The sequence below is a fragment of the Pteropus medius genome, unplaced genomic scaffold, assembly GCF_902729225.1.
Source record: "Pteropus medius unplaced genomic scaffold, Ma_sr-lr_union100, whole genome shotgun sequence".
In the NCBI taxonomy this organism is placed as follows: Eukaryota; Metazoa; Chordata; class Mammalia; order Chiroptera; family Pteropodidae; genus Pteropus; species Pteropus medius.
The window spans coordinates 4,688,433-4,704,356 of record NW_024352787.1 but is presented as its reverse complement, the minus strand read 5'-3'; the positions used below and the strand labels follow the sequence as shown (position 1 = coordinate 4,704,356).

The following is a 15,924-nucleotide window of genomic DNA, read 5'->3' as shown; positions in this document are numbered from 1 at the left end:
TGAATTGTTTTGCAATATTTAATCTATAGATCCCACCCCTACATTTTCTTATCTACTCTCTCAGTGATGGACACCCAGACTGCCACCAAATCTCCACCACATCAAATGATGCTTCTCTGTACGCATCCTTTGGGATCTGTATAAGAATATCACTGGCATGTACGATCAAGAGCAGAATCACTGGGTCTTAGAGTAGGCACATATTTAATGTTAATACGGTGCCAGATTGCTCTCCAGAATGGTGATATGTTTATTCTCTGCCAGCAATCTTCACTGACACTTGGCATTACCAGCTTTCTAAATTTTCTACCAAGAACTTTAGACTCACTTTAATTTAATTCTTATTACAACTTTATCAAAGAAGTAGTATTATTTGGGAACTTCTTTAAAAAACTGCATATTTCTCTGTCTAACTCCACAATGCAGAGTAGATCTATGGATGAGAACCAAGGAATGTGATCCATTTGAGTAATTGTAGCAACTGGTAAGTTCCCAAATGGTTTCCTATGCTTCAAGACCTTACGTCTACTAGTTAATACTTTATCCATATACCTGCTGAATCAATCGCCATCCCCAAGTAGACTGAAAAATCTCAATTGGCCTCTTTCTTGTATCTCTCCGGAATTCCATTGAGCACCTTCTCTGGCTAATTTATCATCTTCATGGGCTCTGTCAGGTAATGATAGATTCTATTTTGAGGGATATTGACTCTCACCAGAACACTTTTTAGTTTTTCTTCATTGCTTCCAAAGGCCTGCATCTTGAATTCATATGCACTGGTCCATAGAAATCCTAAGATGTTCTGTCTTCCTCTCCTACCTTCATGGCTGCTTTGAGCCAGGCTACATCAATATTTCTTTAGTTACTTTTCGTTTTGTAGGCAATTGCCTTCCATTCTTAAGTCAACAATATAGTGAAGGAATATAAATTTCCTAGTAGAGTATCCTGGCCTCTCAAGATATTTTTTCTAAAAATAGTCTTTTCCTCCTTAGGATATTTAAGAGTCTTCAGGGCCTAGATTGAAAAGAGTCCGTGAATACAACCTTTACTATCAGGAGACTCTATTGCTAGACCGGGCCAGTATGCCAGATTCTTTTTTCATGGTAATTTGTTTGTTCCCTGAAGATCCTTATCACCTCTCCTGGATGTCTTCCCTCTCTCTACCTACCACCATCCCATCCTGTGTTCTGCAAGCCTGGAAGGACATTATGGTTATTAAGCTACATATTAGATGTTGTTGATTGAAGGTATTTTTTATTTAGTGAGTACACTATTTAATTATTTTTAATTAGTGCCCAATATTAAAAAATGAGAAATTTTGCATAAAAATCCACATTTCTGTTTTTTTTCTAGAAAAATCAGAAGACAATCAACAGGTTTGCATTCCTGTGTAGAGCTGAAAGTTTGAAGTATTCTTTTAATGGGACAGACATTCTCTGTTTGCCTCAGACTTTTCTTTTACCCAACTGGCCCTTGTGGGCATTTTAATTTTTGAAATCTGATATATTTATTTGAACCCCATATATGATCAGGATTTAAGCTTTATATTTAAAGCTGTACCCCATAAAATATCAGGTTAGGTACTTACATTCTAGAAGTAGAAGAGGCTTGTCATTTACCTCATACATTATGTAGGCAAATCCAATCCCTGATACATAAAAAATATTGGGAATTCATAAAACTGGTGACAATAGCATTTTATTATGATGATGCTTATATGATTATATTTATTATCATGAGAATAACACTCTATGGTTTGATTTATAGGCATGTAATATTACTTTTGATGTTCTTATTAGTGTAATGCTTCCCCCCCAACTTCTTACCAACAATATTCAACATAGGTGTTCTTTTGCTTTCATAGTGCAAATTACAGACTTTTAAATAAAAACATAGGAGATTTTTTTTTTCTTTTTCTTTTGCAGCACACACACACACACACACACAAAAGATAAAGGAAAAATGTAGGGATATAAAAGAAAACCAACCAAAGAGCCAAAAGCACACACATAAAATTCTAGCATTAATGTTCTTGATTGTAGCAGTGAATCTGTCAGTGGATTATATATGATTCAGAAAAGATATCACATAAATACAATAATATCAGGTTCAGGTTCAGCCCTGCATCAGCCTTTGGAGAGTCACTAATACCATTATAAAGGTTCCTGGAAGTGAAGCTGTAGGATTTATAAACTTTACTAATGTATTATTTTGGAATACAGCTATATTCATCACTATACACTAATGCACACTGATTCATTATTTTGGAAAAAATGCTTGCATCGAGAGAGATTTTCTCAGATGATTTCTAAAATCTATTCTAACTTAGGGTTCAATTGGTTTCGGAATTATAATTTTACTGTGGATGCATAAATTATTCAAAAGTATATGTTAGAAGGTGTGTGTGTGTGCATGTGTGTGAGAACATAAAGAAAACAGAAATTCATTTTAGCATAATCAATGATGAAAAATTTTCATGACTAATTCAATTATTATATGAATAAATTAGAGAATATCTCATCTGCAATTCAGAATAATGCTTTGAATTCTTAACACTTTTAACTTGAGATGCAAGGCTCTTTCTTCTTAGAATATTAGCATCCCTTCTTACTCATTTTTCATCATTATGTAAGATAATGACTTCTTTAAACTGTATTTCTATAATTTCAAAGTATTAGATAACTTAACCAATTCTTTCGAAAAACATATCAAGTTCAGATTTTCAATGATGAAATAATATCCAGGTAAAAAAACAACCTTAACATATTCTACTATATTCTCCTAAATCACTGCTGTCTAATGACTATTTCTAGGATTATTTAAATACAGTTTGGGAGCAATTCTTTATAGCATTTCTACACATCAAGTGATAGCTTTTTTTCCACACTGCCTTTCGAACAGTCTTGAAAGATAGAGATAGAATCCTTGTCCAGGACAAATGGAAGATCCATTTAATGTACAAGCTAATAAAGATAATGTCTCCCTCTGGGCAAAAATTGGATAGGTTTGCTAGCAGACCCCTTATAAAATTGGGAGTTTTCTAAGCTTGAGGTTGGTTAATTAGTATAACATATATTCACTGGGTGTGCAGTGTCTATCTAGGCTGCTATGCCTCGCACCCTATTGGACTTGAGGAGGAAACATGAAGCTCATGCTGCATGCTGTGCTGTGAGTAATAGAGTCCTTTGTCTCTAACTCAGGAGTTTCATGTCTTCTGCCAGCATCTATGAAATTATGATAAGCTAACTTTTCTTGAAAATGAGATAAAATCTCCAATGCTTCACAGTCCTTGACACAAACAAAAGATAATATATAATGGGATGGTGAAGAAATAAATGGCTTTTTCTAGGATTGTCAGAAATAGTTGTTTCTAGCAAGACACCTAAAAATGGCAACTGCACTAGGAATAAGGAAATCATTATTTTAGGCACATCTTTCAAAGTGTTTCACAACAGAACCTTTCCTGATAACGTTTTCAACAGATAGTATCTCTCCCTCCTTTGATCCTCTATATTGTTTTTCTTACTTTCTCTATCTAGGACTACAGTGATTTATGTACTTAACTTTAGCTCTCTTATTAGACTAAAAGTTATAGAGAGCAAGGCAGTGACTTATTTTTGTATCCATACCAATACCTACCTGGCGCAATGCCTTAATTATGGTCACTGCTTATTCAGTGACTAATGATTAACTTCTATCAATCAACATACCTTTATCACATTCTTTGAAAAGTCAATTTAATAAAGAAACTTACAGTAAAGTTTGAGGGATAAGATTCACTGACATGAACATGCTATAATCAGTGTAAAATGAATGGGATAAGTAATTTCCAGTTTAATCAGGAAGGAAATCCTGTAGGATTTTAGCAATAATCTAGACTTTGAAATACTGGTAGGATTTCTGGGAGCAGAGAAAGGATCTTAACCAGATCACTTTGGATAGATGGAAAGGAGAGATAGAACACACACCACTGTAAAGTCCAACACATTGGAATTTTCCAAAGGAACAATGTAATTATAGGTTCATTCAAGTTTTTTTGTTGTTGTTGTGTTTTGTTTAAAACAAAATTTAACAGGCTCAGGATTGTATTCAAATGCTCATTCAGGTGGAAAAAAATGACAAAGGCCTCACTGGAAATGGAAAGATATTTTAAAGCCATAATGTATAAATGTTCTGCCAAGATAGTAAGGGAAATGATTTTCTTCATTTGTTTTGGCAGCCAGAAAGTCTTTTGGTTCTGCTCCAGAGTTTAATATCAACAAAACCCATAAAATTAAGCTATTTGTTCTGCACAAAACATTTATAAAGGCAGTTAAACAACAGGGTGTAATGATATTTCCAAATTCTCTGCACTCAAAAAGGTACAAAAAGCAAAAGGTTAAATACACATCATTTCATCAGATTACTCCTACAATATAATTTAATTGTTTCAATGCACATTAACAGGCCATTTACTATTCTTGTATATCTCAAAGGAGAAAAATAAAATAAAAATTCAATTACAAAGTAATTTTTTTCTGAACTCCCTATTGAGTCTCATAATTATACCAGAAATAAGGATGTAACAACTGAGTCTCATAATTATACCAGAAATAAGAATTTAACAACTGATAGTTAGAAGATATTTAGAGATTTAGGAAGCAGAAAAATATGAACAAAGAAGAAATAATCTGTCTAAAAAAAATTATTGCCTTTTTTATTAAAAAATAAAAATTATTCGGTTATTATAAATCTCTCTTAATGGAATATATTTAAGTAAATAAGACACTATTGCAACTTCATCTAATATTCCCTTCTTAATTCTATTATTACAATAAAAATATCTGTTTATATTTTAGTTTTCCTTTATACATTTTACATATATGTACAGTACATAAATGTCCATTAATGTATATTTTAATTGTATACCCTATAAATACTATTAAAATTAAGAAAATATATTTTGAATACAACATATTAAGAGTCCTAATGGTTTATAAATGGTAGTCTTTAACTTGACACGCATTATCCTTCTGAGTGTGTATGTTTTTATGCTTAATTATAATGACTATCATTATTCAAGTAGATTATATGCCAGAATTTTAATTTTTTGGACTACAGACAAGATTTGTACATGAAATGTTTATACTCCAAAGCATTTGAATTAGGACTATATTATAACTACACATATATTATTGGCCTGACACATGCCCTTTTTAGTGGATGACATTTACTCAATTGCTATCATTAATGTGAAAGTGCATCTGTCATTTATGTGAAAATTATAGTTTAATACCTTTCTCCCACTCAATAAAAAATTAAATTCTAAAATACAAGATTTTTTTACTTTTGATGCAATAAAGTTGAATAAATGAGAAAGTATAAATATTTTTATAAACAAATTATTTAACAGTTATATCACAGATATCCAAATTAAATACTGTAATTTTAGCTTAAAATAATAGTGGTAAGAACAATTTAGGAGAAGAAAGCCGAAATATAGAAATAGAAAAAGTATGGTAAAAGTTTGTTAGAAAAATGTTTATTATTAAATATGAAATAGTCTATGAAGTCCCATAAAATATAGTTTAAATAAACAGACATCAATTTTTGATTTCTTCATGGAATAATAAAATTTGATACTTTGAACTAGTTAATAATTTTGATTTATTTTTTATTTTTTATTTTTAGGCAGCCTTAGTAATTCTAAGATTGCACAGATTGCAAAGGGTTATACAGATGGAACACAGAAATTCTACTCTCTTATCTGTGGTTGAATACTGAAACCTCCTGGGCTCTCTACCTTTGCCATAAATAAACAAGGGGATACAACTACTTCTACTGTTCAGTGTATTTTCTCTACCATTCACCAACAACTAACTGTTCCACTAGTTTGTTAACCATTACTAGGGTAATGTGTAGTCATGCAGAGGGAATAAGAACCAAGAGGAAAAAAAAAAAAACAACTCATAACAAAAGGGAGGACTAATGGTACACTGAAGATCAATTTGGGAGGCATGAAGTTCACATGAAAGCAGTTATCTGGTTTTCAATGATATGATGTAGTGGAAAGAGCATAGGCTACTAAAATAAATAGACCAGGTTTTCAATTCTAACTGCTACTTACTGGTTTTATTACTCTGTTCTCCTCTTCCTTCCATTTATCTGACATGCTGCTGCTAAAGGAATCACACTAAATTATAATTATGTTATGCACTTTTTGAGAATTTCCCACTAGTTCCTGCATTGCCTACATGATTAGTTTCAATAGCATAGCAGTCAATATTCTTCAGGATCTGGTCTCAATCATATTTTAGTTTTTAATAGTCACTCTGTACCCTGTTCCCACCAACATGCCCTCACCTCACCTGTTTACTTCAGCTATGGATATCAGTATTATTTCAAACTGTTCTAAAATATTCGTCCTTCTTCCCTCTCACTCTACTCCCACTACCAATCTGTGCGAATCAAAATTCCAACTGTCATTTAAAGTCCAATGTAAATTATACGTCTCCAGGTAACCCCAACTCTCAGCTTTTGTATACTCTCTTAGTATTTTATTTGGATCTTTATTCTAGCTATATTCAAATTGTGCTATGACAGATATGTATATATGTATCATCCTCTTTACATTATAAAGATATTATAGTTCATTTTATAGTCCCGAAGCTTAAGCCTCAGGACTCCTTCCTGAAACCTATTCTTTCATGGTCCTGGAAGGGGGCTTAGAAATTTTGAAATTTATGTAAGTTTGAATTAGTTATATTTCTTGAAGAGGTCTACCAAACTGGATAGACTTCAGTCTCCACCAATGAGGATTTACCTTTACGTGCAGGAAAGTTATTCAATTAAATAATTTATATGGCTACTTTCCTTGATATCCTTGCTAGATGACACCCTAAGGCTTCAATGGCCACATACTATTTTATTTAGCTCCCTAAGATGCAATTAATAAAACCTCATTACCTTCCAGGTGTCTTACTCTTATATAGTCTTCATGGGTCATTTTCTTGATAAAAAAAACAGTTTTTCCAGCATCAAAGGCCTGAAGGTACAATTAAGCCAAAATGATAAAGGAGAATAACTGGGCGATTCAATTTCTCCTACTCTAAAGCAGAATCACATTAGAGTGGAAAGCTGCTATCTCTTGGTTTTAGTTCCACATAGAAAACAAACGGCTGAGAAAAATTAAGAGATTTTGTGTACAGCGAGTCATCTTGTTATAAATATGGATTCCAAGGACCCATTCTGTGAGAGATACATGATCCTGATCCAAGGACAACTATTTAAGATCTACTTCCTTAAAGCAGATTCTCAATCATCAGGGTTTCAGATCCCTTGAAGGATCTTTTAATATTCACATACTCATAATTTTAACATGTGGACTATATTAGTTTGCTAGAGCTGCCGTAATAAATATTGCAGACTAGGTGACTTAAGCAACAGAAATATATTTTGTTCTGAAGGCTAAAAGTCCAAGATCAAGGTGTTGGCAGGATTGGCTTTTTCTAAGCCGTCTCTCCTTGACTTGCAGAAAGCTGCCTCCTAACTATGTCCTCACATGGTATTTTCTCCATGAGTGAGCATCCCTGATGTCTCTTTGTGTGTCAGAACACTCTCTCTTTATAAGGGCGCCCATCAGATTGTATTACCACCTACTTTAATGGCCTCATTTTAACTTAATCACCTTTTTTAAAGCCCTATCTCTAAATACAGTCATATTCTGAGGTACTGGGGGTTAAGGCTGTTTTTAAACACACGAATTTGGGAGGATTCAATTCAGTCCATAGCAGAGATGTTTCTATGTTCCCCATACTTGTGATCCCTATCTTATATATTCCTTCATAGAAGAGTGGAGAGTGTAGATAATCTGAAAGAAAAAGCAGAGCCACATGGTAAACACCATGGTTAGTGGGGAATAGACCATCCAAGGAAGGAGAGAAAAATGCATTGAATTTGACTGGAAGAAAGAGGTCATTGATGATCTCAGAGATTTGTATGTGTCTGTGTGTGTATAACACAATATGTGCTTCCATTTCATCCTGAAACTACTAAGATGATAGTAAAAAGGACATAAACCAAAAAGTATAAGTAAAATTTGAGTGGATATGCAAAAGAAATAGCAGCAACATTTTGGAAGTTCTACAACATATAGACAATTGTTGACTGGCTTTGCACTCTAGAAAAACTGATATCTAAATGCCTGCAAGGTAAGCAGGGAGCCAATAAGCAAGTTGATTCTTATTAAAGGAACTGCAAAAACGCTCAGGAGTTGGAAACCCAGGGTCCCTCTGAGAATGAGGAGAGGGGTAGATATGGGTGAAATCAGGAGAAATGGCTCAAAGTCTATATGATAATAGAGGCATAAAATTGAAAAAAAAAACTGAGTTACAGAAATATTAGAGAGTCAAGAAGAAAATGGAAAGAAGAAAAAATAACAGAGAAGCAATAAAGATTTTCTAGAGCTGAAAGCCATTGAGTCCCTGTAGAATATCCATTTTCATCCCAGCATAATGAATGAAAAATGATCAAATCTAAGAGAAATTTGAGAAAATTTTAAAATATAGAGATGCACGCATGGTGTCAGCATTAGTGGGTAGAATAGCAGGAAACAGGCTGTAGAAAGGCATCAGACTTCTTAGTGGCTGTACTGAAAGTTTAAAAAGAATGAAGCAATATAGCAATATTCTCAAAATTCTGAAGAAAATTATATTTCTTTTAGAATTTTATATCTATCTATCAATTATGTGTGAAGTTTAAATAATATTATTTTCAAACATACAAAACTCAAAATTTTACTTTGAATCCTCCTTCAAAAGCTAGTAAAAAGTGTGTTTCAGTAAACATCAGACTAAACCCATAAAGAAGAAGACATGGGTTCTATATAAGCTGGAGAGCGAGGGGATTTCCAGGATGATAGCACAGTTAAACTCCGGGTTGAAAAGAGAACCTATAAAGATATTTCTAATTTAAAATCCAAAACCTTGGAATCGATGGAAACTGATTCATTTTACTATATTGAGAGCAGTATAAAAAACTGATAGTTTGGTCAAAAATTAGTGAAAGTAATATAAAAATCTAAACAAATGAAACCATGGGATATTAGTTAATCTCAGAAAAAATACAAAAATGCAAAAAGTAAACCCAATGAACTATTTTTTCTAATTATAATAATGTAAATAATTATTATTTAACTATATTTGTGGTATAGCTATATTGAGTTGGGGGACTGATGAATGAGGAGTACTATTGAAATGGTGCAGAGTAATAAAGCCTAGTTGTAGGCACTACAAGAAAAAAAGCTCATCTTCTCTAATAGAAAGTCAAACAGATAGTGTGTAAAATCTTCGACACTAAGAAAGCAGAGTACACAAACTTTACTTAGGAATATGGAGGTAAGTACCCCAAGAAACAAACAAAAGTTTTAAGTGATTTCCTTCAGGGGTTAGGAACTGGCAGAAATAAAGGTATGCTGCTTTTCATCATAAGTTTTTTTAATCGACTTAAAAATATAGACATTGATCATTTTAATAAACATAAAAATAAAAAGTAAATTATAAAGAAAATATATTGCATAATAAATAAATTTATGCCCCAAAATACTATGGTCTAAATATTTCTGCATGTTTTATGTAAGGTTGATAGGGGCCTGAAAAAAATTTAGCTCAATTCAACTCTGTGTAATCACAGACTATAGAACTATCTTTCTTATCATAGTTAATCTTTTCTTGAAAATGTTGGGCACTTGCTTATTTTAATATTATACTTCAATCCACCAGGTTTAAGGAGCGTCCACCTGAATTAGTGATATTACCAACTGAACTACATGAGTAAGGTATATTGAGATCACATATCCATATTCTTTTGGGCTGGGATATGGGGAGTAATATTGCTGAGAAGGACTGCTGGTAAATCATCATGTTCCAAATTCAGGTCTCAGGGTGTGGTGACAAGGGCCATCACAAAAGAAGAATGTCAAATGCACCAATATGAAGTTTTCTGAGAATACAGAGTTTAGTGATGGGATGAAAGTTCAATGTTATATATTTTTGATGATTTATAAACTTTTCTCAAGATGATTTTATTTTAATGACTATTTTATTTCTTTCAATAAAAATATCCTTCAGATATTTAAAAAAATAATCCAAATAACACCTATGCAAGAAGATATGTCTCAGCCCCTTTCCTTCCCACCTGAAATACAGTCTGATATTTCCATACCTCTCTATAGCCATTGCTGATTTGTTCCAAACTGAGTGAATACACAAGATCCTTGCCTCCCACAAAGAGTCTCTCTTGATATTCATCCAGCAGCATTGTATGGAGATCAAGAAATCCAAAAGGGCTATGAAAGACTGATGTTCTGTTTAATTCCAAGAGCTCTGAAATGCAAAAGGAAATGAATGCTAAACACGAGAAAATACAAATACCTTTAATACTTTTCTCATGGCTCTATTTTTATACCTATTGGAACTGTGTAGTCACATTCATTTTATCAGAAATATAAAGCATTTAAAATCTATTACTTGAAAAGATTAAAAATAGACACTGTATTAACAATACTGTATTGTGTATTTGCAAGTTGCTAAGAGGAGAGATCTTAAAAGTTTTCATTACAAGAAAAGAAATTCTAACTATGTGAGGTGATAGATGCTAACTAAACTTCTTGTGATAGTCATTTCTCAATAAACACATAAATTAAATTATATGCAGTCTATTTTAAACTAATATAATGTTATATATCAACTATATCTCAAAACAGAAAAAAAATTAAAAAACATATATGTGCATCATGTAAAAAATAGAGTGTACTTGGGAATAAATTTTAATGTGCACAAATTAAAATTTATTATGTGTATGAATCTAAAAACCAATTCAACTTAAAATGTAAGGTAAATAGTCTATGTTTTTAAATACAGAAAGAATTATCCTTCACAATCTTTAATATAAAAAGCTGTGTGGAAGTTATTGTATTATGACTTTTATATTTACTTCTCTATGTACAACAAAAATCCCAAATTCAAAATAAATATTCCCAAAGTCTGTCCGTTTAATTCCAATGGACACCAACAAACAAAGAATGTTTCAACTTGAAACTGGTAAAACTCATGAAAATGAATCATTTGACTATTCATCTAAATAAAGAAACTGAGAACAGATTTTGAGAAAGAAATGGAAAGAATACGGTGCATTATTTGGGGAAGAAGAAAATGGAAATTCGAGAGATTAGATATTTTCGATTCCTGAGAGACAAATTTATAAAAGTAGAATCATATTGTTTTCCTATCTTACTAGGCATTCACAAATAGGAAGATATACTCATTTTAGAGATCTAATCCCATAACACAAGTTTAGATCCAAGCTTCCACTGCCATTGCACCTTCTCTCTTCACCTTCTCTCTTCTCTTTCTCTCTCTCTCTCTCTCTCTCTCTCTCTCTCTCTCTCTCTCTCTCTCTCCACATACACACACACACACACACAATCACTTATGGTTTTACAACAGGGCTGCTGAGTGGACTCTTTTCCAGAAAAATTTCCCATTATTTCAATAGGTTGCTAAAATTTCCCAAGTTTTCTGCACAGTGAAATCATTATCTAAAACAATGCGACCAAAGAAAGGCTACTCATTATCTAGAATTAATATGTCTCTAAATTCTAGAGTTACCAAACATGCTAAAGTGCAGAGCTTAGGAAATAAGTGCTGGAAAATACAAAAAGTCATAAAGGGAATAAAATGCAAGGGTCCTGCCCGCGAATATTGCTACAGTGGATCAGTCTATGCCAACATTAAAAAGTCTGAACAGGAATAAGGGAAAGCCCAACAAATAAGGGAGGCACCACATGGATGAGTCCCATTTAGGAATGAACTTGCTCGTTTCCCAGTGAGGTCACTAGGACCTCATTACCTCTGCGTACACATGGAGAGAAAGACACCAACTTCTACTTGTTTTAATCACTTACCGATTTCTGCTACACTTACTATAATTCTTACAGTCTGAATGTGGTAGTTCCTATTTCTTCATCAGTAAGTAATAATAGAAACTAATTACTGACTCATCAATCTTATTTTATTCTGATATATCAACTGTTATTCTGATCCATCTTTCCATCTCTATGGCCAAATCTATCCCATGAAATCACAAAAATGCACTCATGTTCCCATGGAGACATAGTTTGGAAACTGCAAAGGGAAAAAACTGACTTGTGCATTCAACAAATGCAATTTTTTAAATGTTCACTTCTTATGGCCTTTATATTTATCTTTTTTTTTTCCAAAATAGTTAACATCTATAGTATAACAGTTTAAATGACCATTATTCTTTATTTTATTGGTAGAGAAACTCAGGTGCCTGGAGATTAAATGACTATCTTACAGACATATACTATAACAATGAAAAAAATCACTCAAATTACCACACATAAACACACATAACACAAACCTCAACCCCCACCCTCACTTCCCCCCCAAAACAAGGCAATCGAAGTACAACAGATGTGTGTATTATAAAAGAAAGTCCTGTAGACTGAGAATCTGGAGAACCAGGTTCTAGTCTTGGCTTTGGCATTAATTACCCGAGAAATCTTGAATAATCAGTTAACCCCTTTAGATTGGTTTCCTCACATGTTAATCATCCTTCTACATTCGAAATTCTTAATTCTTTGACTAAATTGCATTTCTGAAATGGAGGTGATAAAACATAGTAAAAATAAATAAATCCAACACACAGATGTTTTACAGACTTATACAAATCTATTCAATTAAACAAATAAACATATTGCTAGGGTTGTTAAGATAAAGTGGGAGGGGGGAGAAAATAAGATGAAAAGGCTAGAATAAAATTTATTAACTGAAGCTCTTCTCTAATATCCTATAGAGTTAAAGCGAATACTAAAACCAACCCCAGACTTCTTAAAACTTAAAGTCACTATAATACAAGAGAAAAAATACCAGTTGCTTAGGAACATTGTCTGATGTGATAGTTAATTTTATGTGTCAACTTGATTGGATCTGGGTTCCTCAAATATTTGACTAAACATTATTTTGAGTGTGTCTAGAAGGGTATCTCTAGATGACAGATTAACATTTGAATTGCTGGACTCACTAAAGAAGATTGCCCTCCACAATATAAGTGGGCATCATCCAATATGTTGAAGGTCTGGGTAGAACAAGTTGGAGAAAGGAAGAATTCACTCCTTTATCTTGCCTAACTGAGCTGGGACATCAGATTTCTCCCACACTCAGACTGAAATCTACATCATCAGCTTCCTGGTTCTGAGGCCTTCAAACTCAGACTGAACTGTAATACCAGATTTCCTGGCTCTCTACCTTGCAGACAATAGATTGTGGGACTTCTTGGGCTCCGTAATTGCATGAGTCATTCCTCATTGTGTGTGTGTGTGTGTGTGTGTGTGTGTGTGTGTGTGTGTGTGAACATATATAACATCACTAAAAAAAATCACTAAAATATAAGGTATTTAGTGCTATACTTTTGCTTATAATTACATCCCTCAATATAAACCAACTAAATTTATATCAAAGTGCAATTTACCAAAAGTGACTTTATGGCTATGGGTGGCCATATGAGTTAGGACATTAATGATTTTAATGAAAAGAGATTAATTAAATCAGGGTAATGTAAATCTAAGAATAGAAAACCAGGCCTAATAGTAATTGTAAAACCAGTAGAAACACAAAGTAATTTAACTTTTAGGAGATGGTTCATCTTTGTTTCTTGCTTCTATTAATGCCACTGCTTCATTATACTGATTCTGAGTCTGAGGGTTTATTGATTAGTTTGCTTACATTAGCCCCAGCTGTATGACCTTCTAGCTTCCAGTCTACTACTGTATGACATTTATATCTTTCATTTCAAAATTTTCAGGGAAAACTGGGTTAGCCAGAATTCACAATTCATAGACTGCTGGTTTCCTCTTGATTGAATGCTTTGCTATCAATTATTCATCCATGGTTAAATGTGGAAGTCATATAGTAAATAGTGTGGTCCCTATAATTATATGGGGTCAGATCTGTTACCATGAAACATATATCTATCACACAGGCAAACCTAGCCAGTCTGTCTTTACCCATGGGTAAATTCAGAATAACAAATTCATTACAATCTGTATTTCCAGTAGGCTGATAAGTTGACCTGTTGTTTATAGATGTTCCATATAATAGTATTAACTGTTGAAGAACATCTGCCAAAAATGAAAATTTGAGTTTTTCATTAGTTGACCTTGAGCCATCCTTCCTGATAAGAACTGACTTGTTAAAGTCACTCACTTTTGGAGAATAAACCTAACTGTCTGCATAGAGAAGAATACTTTAACTTCTGTTTTCTTTTGGGTTGGGGAGACATTCATTTATATCATCTTTATTTATAGGAATTAAAGCACACTTTATTTGTAAAAAGAACATTGTACATATAAAAGCAATTAATAAGATAAAAAAGTAAAGTTTTATAAACCATGGAATTCCGATGTTTAAAACAAGTGGAAACATAATTATTAGGTAAAACTGAGAAAAAACTACTTATTTACAGGATAGATATGAAAACAAATTATTTCCTTTAGTATGTTGGAAAAAATATTTTAAAGAAAAAAAAACTATCACCTCTGTTCTGTAAATAGACATGTAATTACAGAAGACAAAAACTAATACACATAAAAATAATTCACTTTGTTAAGTACACAAAGAAATAAATGTGAAAATATTTTAAATGGTATTTAAAAAAATTATAATGACTAGTGAAAATGAGGTTCAGGATATTGCTATTAGGATTCTTCTAGAGCCTAATGTTACATTTCTATATTATCAAAATGTTTTCCAGCAAATGTGTATTATTTTATTAAAAAATATGTCTAATAAATAAAAAGGGGTGGAATGGAGAAATGCCTCTTGTTTTATGAACCAAATTTCTTCTATGTCCTGATATTGTTCATTAGAGCCCTGACTCTCAAATTGGTAATAACAATTAATATTTATTGAGTAGCTTTGTGTCACATAATGTTGAAGGGTTTGGGCTTATTATCTCATTTAATAATACCAAAATTTAATGAGAAGTTAACTGAAGAGCTTTGCTATTAACAATACATGTGAGATGGGGTGTCTGTGAACTCATATCATTTCTTCATCTCCAGTTCTGGTCCTGAGAGTCAAAGAGCAAAAAGATTGTTTGACTTATTAAAAGCTGGTTCCTTATTAACAATAACTCCATAAGCTGTTACATATAAAACTCTCTACAAAAGCAATAAAGAAAAGCCTGGTCTATTAAAAGATGATGTGTCTGAAATTAAATGCATTTTTGCAGAGTCTGATATAAGTAACAAGATAAAATAGAAGATTTTCCCAATAGTCAATATTTGGGCTTGATATAACTCAAAGTAATTCAACATCAGTAATATCAACAGAAAAAGTCAGGTTAATATGAATTTTTAACTTTAATTACCCTTACTTCATATTTATAAGCCATCTCAAATAACTACAGAGTTTTTCATTTTGCTTTGACTTAATCTGTGACATTTTCAGTTTCATACATCTTTTGAAAAAAATTGAAAAATGTAACTTAATTTTCATAGAGCTTCGAATGGAAAGTTTTTTTTTTTTTTGATGTATACTAAAAGCAAATGAAACTTAAGCAGGAAACTTTCTTCATTTTTTGTCTCTTTTTAGTTTTAGAGTCAGCACTTTAAGTAATATTATTAGTGATCTTAGCTCCAAATTATAGTCTATGGGATTGGCATATTTACCAAGCAATGGCTAACTTCTTTATCCCTTTGCACTGTTTCAAACTGCCTACATGAAAGAATCAGAAAACATAACAGGAAGAGAGGGACAAAAGAAACTCTAATCACAGGTAATCTCCAGAAAACACAGTGCAAATAATGGACAGCGCTGACTCGGTTTAAAGGAGGGAGCTCATCCTCAGTTCTTCCTACTCTAA

At 32.6% G+C, this 15,924-nt stretch overlaps 1 protein-coding gene across 1 annotated transcript in view; it reads right to left on the bottom strand.

The window, feature by feature from the left end:
- The window catches only part of SEMA3E (semaphorin 3E), a 100,949-nt gene extending 90,591 nt beyond the window's left edge, over positions 1-10,358 (bottom strand). Inside the window, exon 1 of the mRNA XM_039849198.1 lies at positions 10,201-10,358. Within this exon, the coding sequence (XP_039705132.1) occupies positions 10,201-10,296 (96 nt within the window). The 5' untranslated portion in view covers positions 10,297-10,358. The remainder of the gene's footprint in view (positions 1-10,200) is intronic.
- Between the last annotated feature and the right edge of the window lie 5,566 nt (positions 10,359-15,924).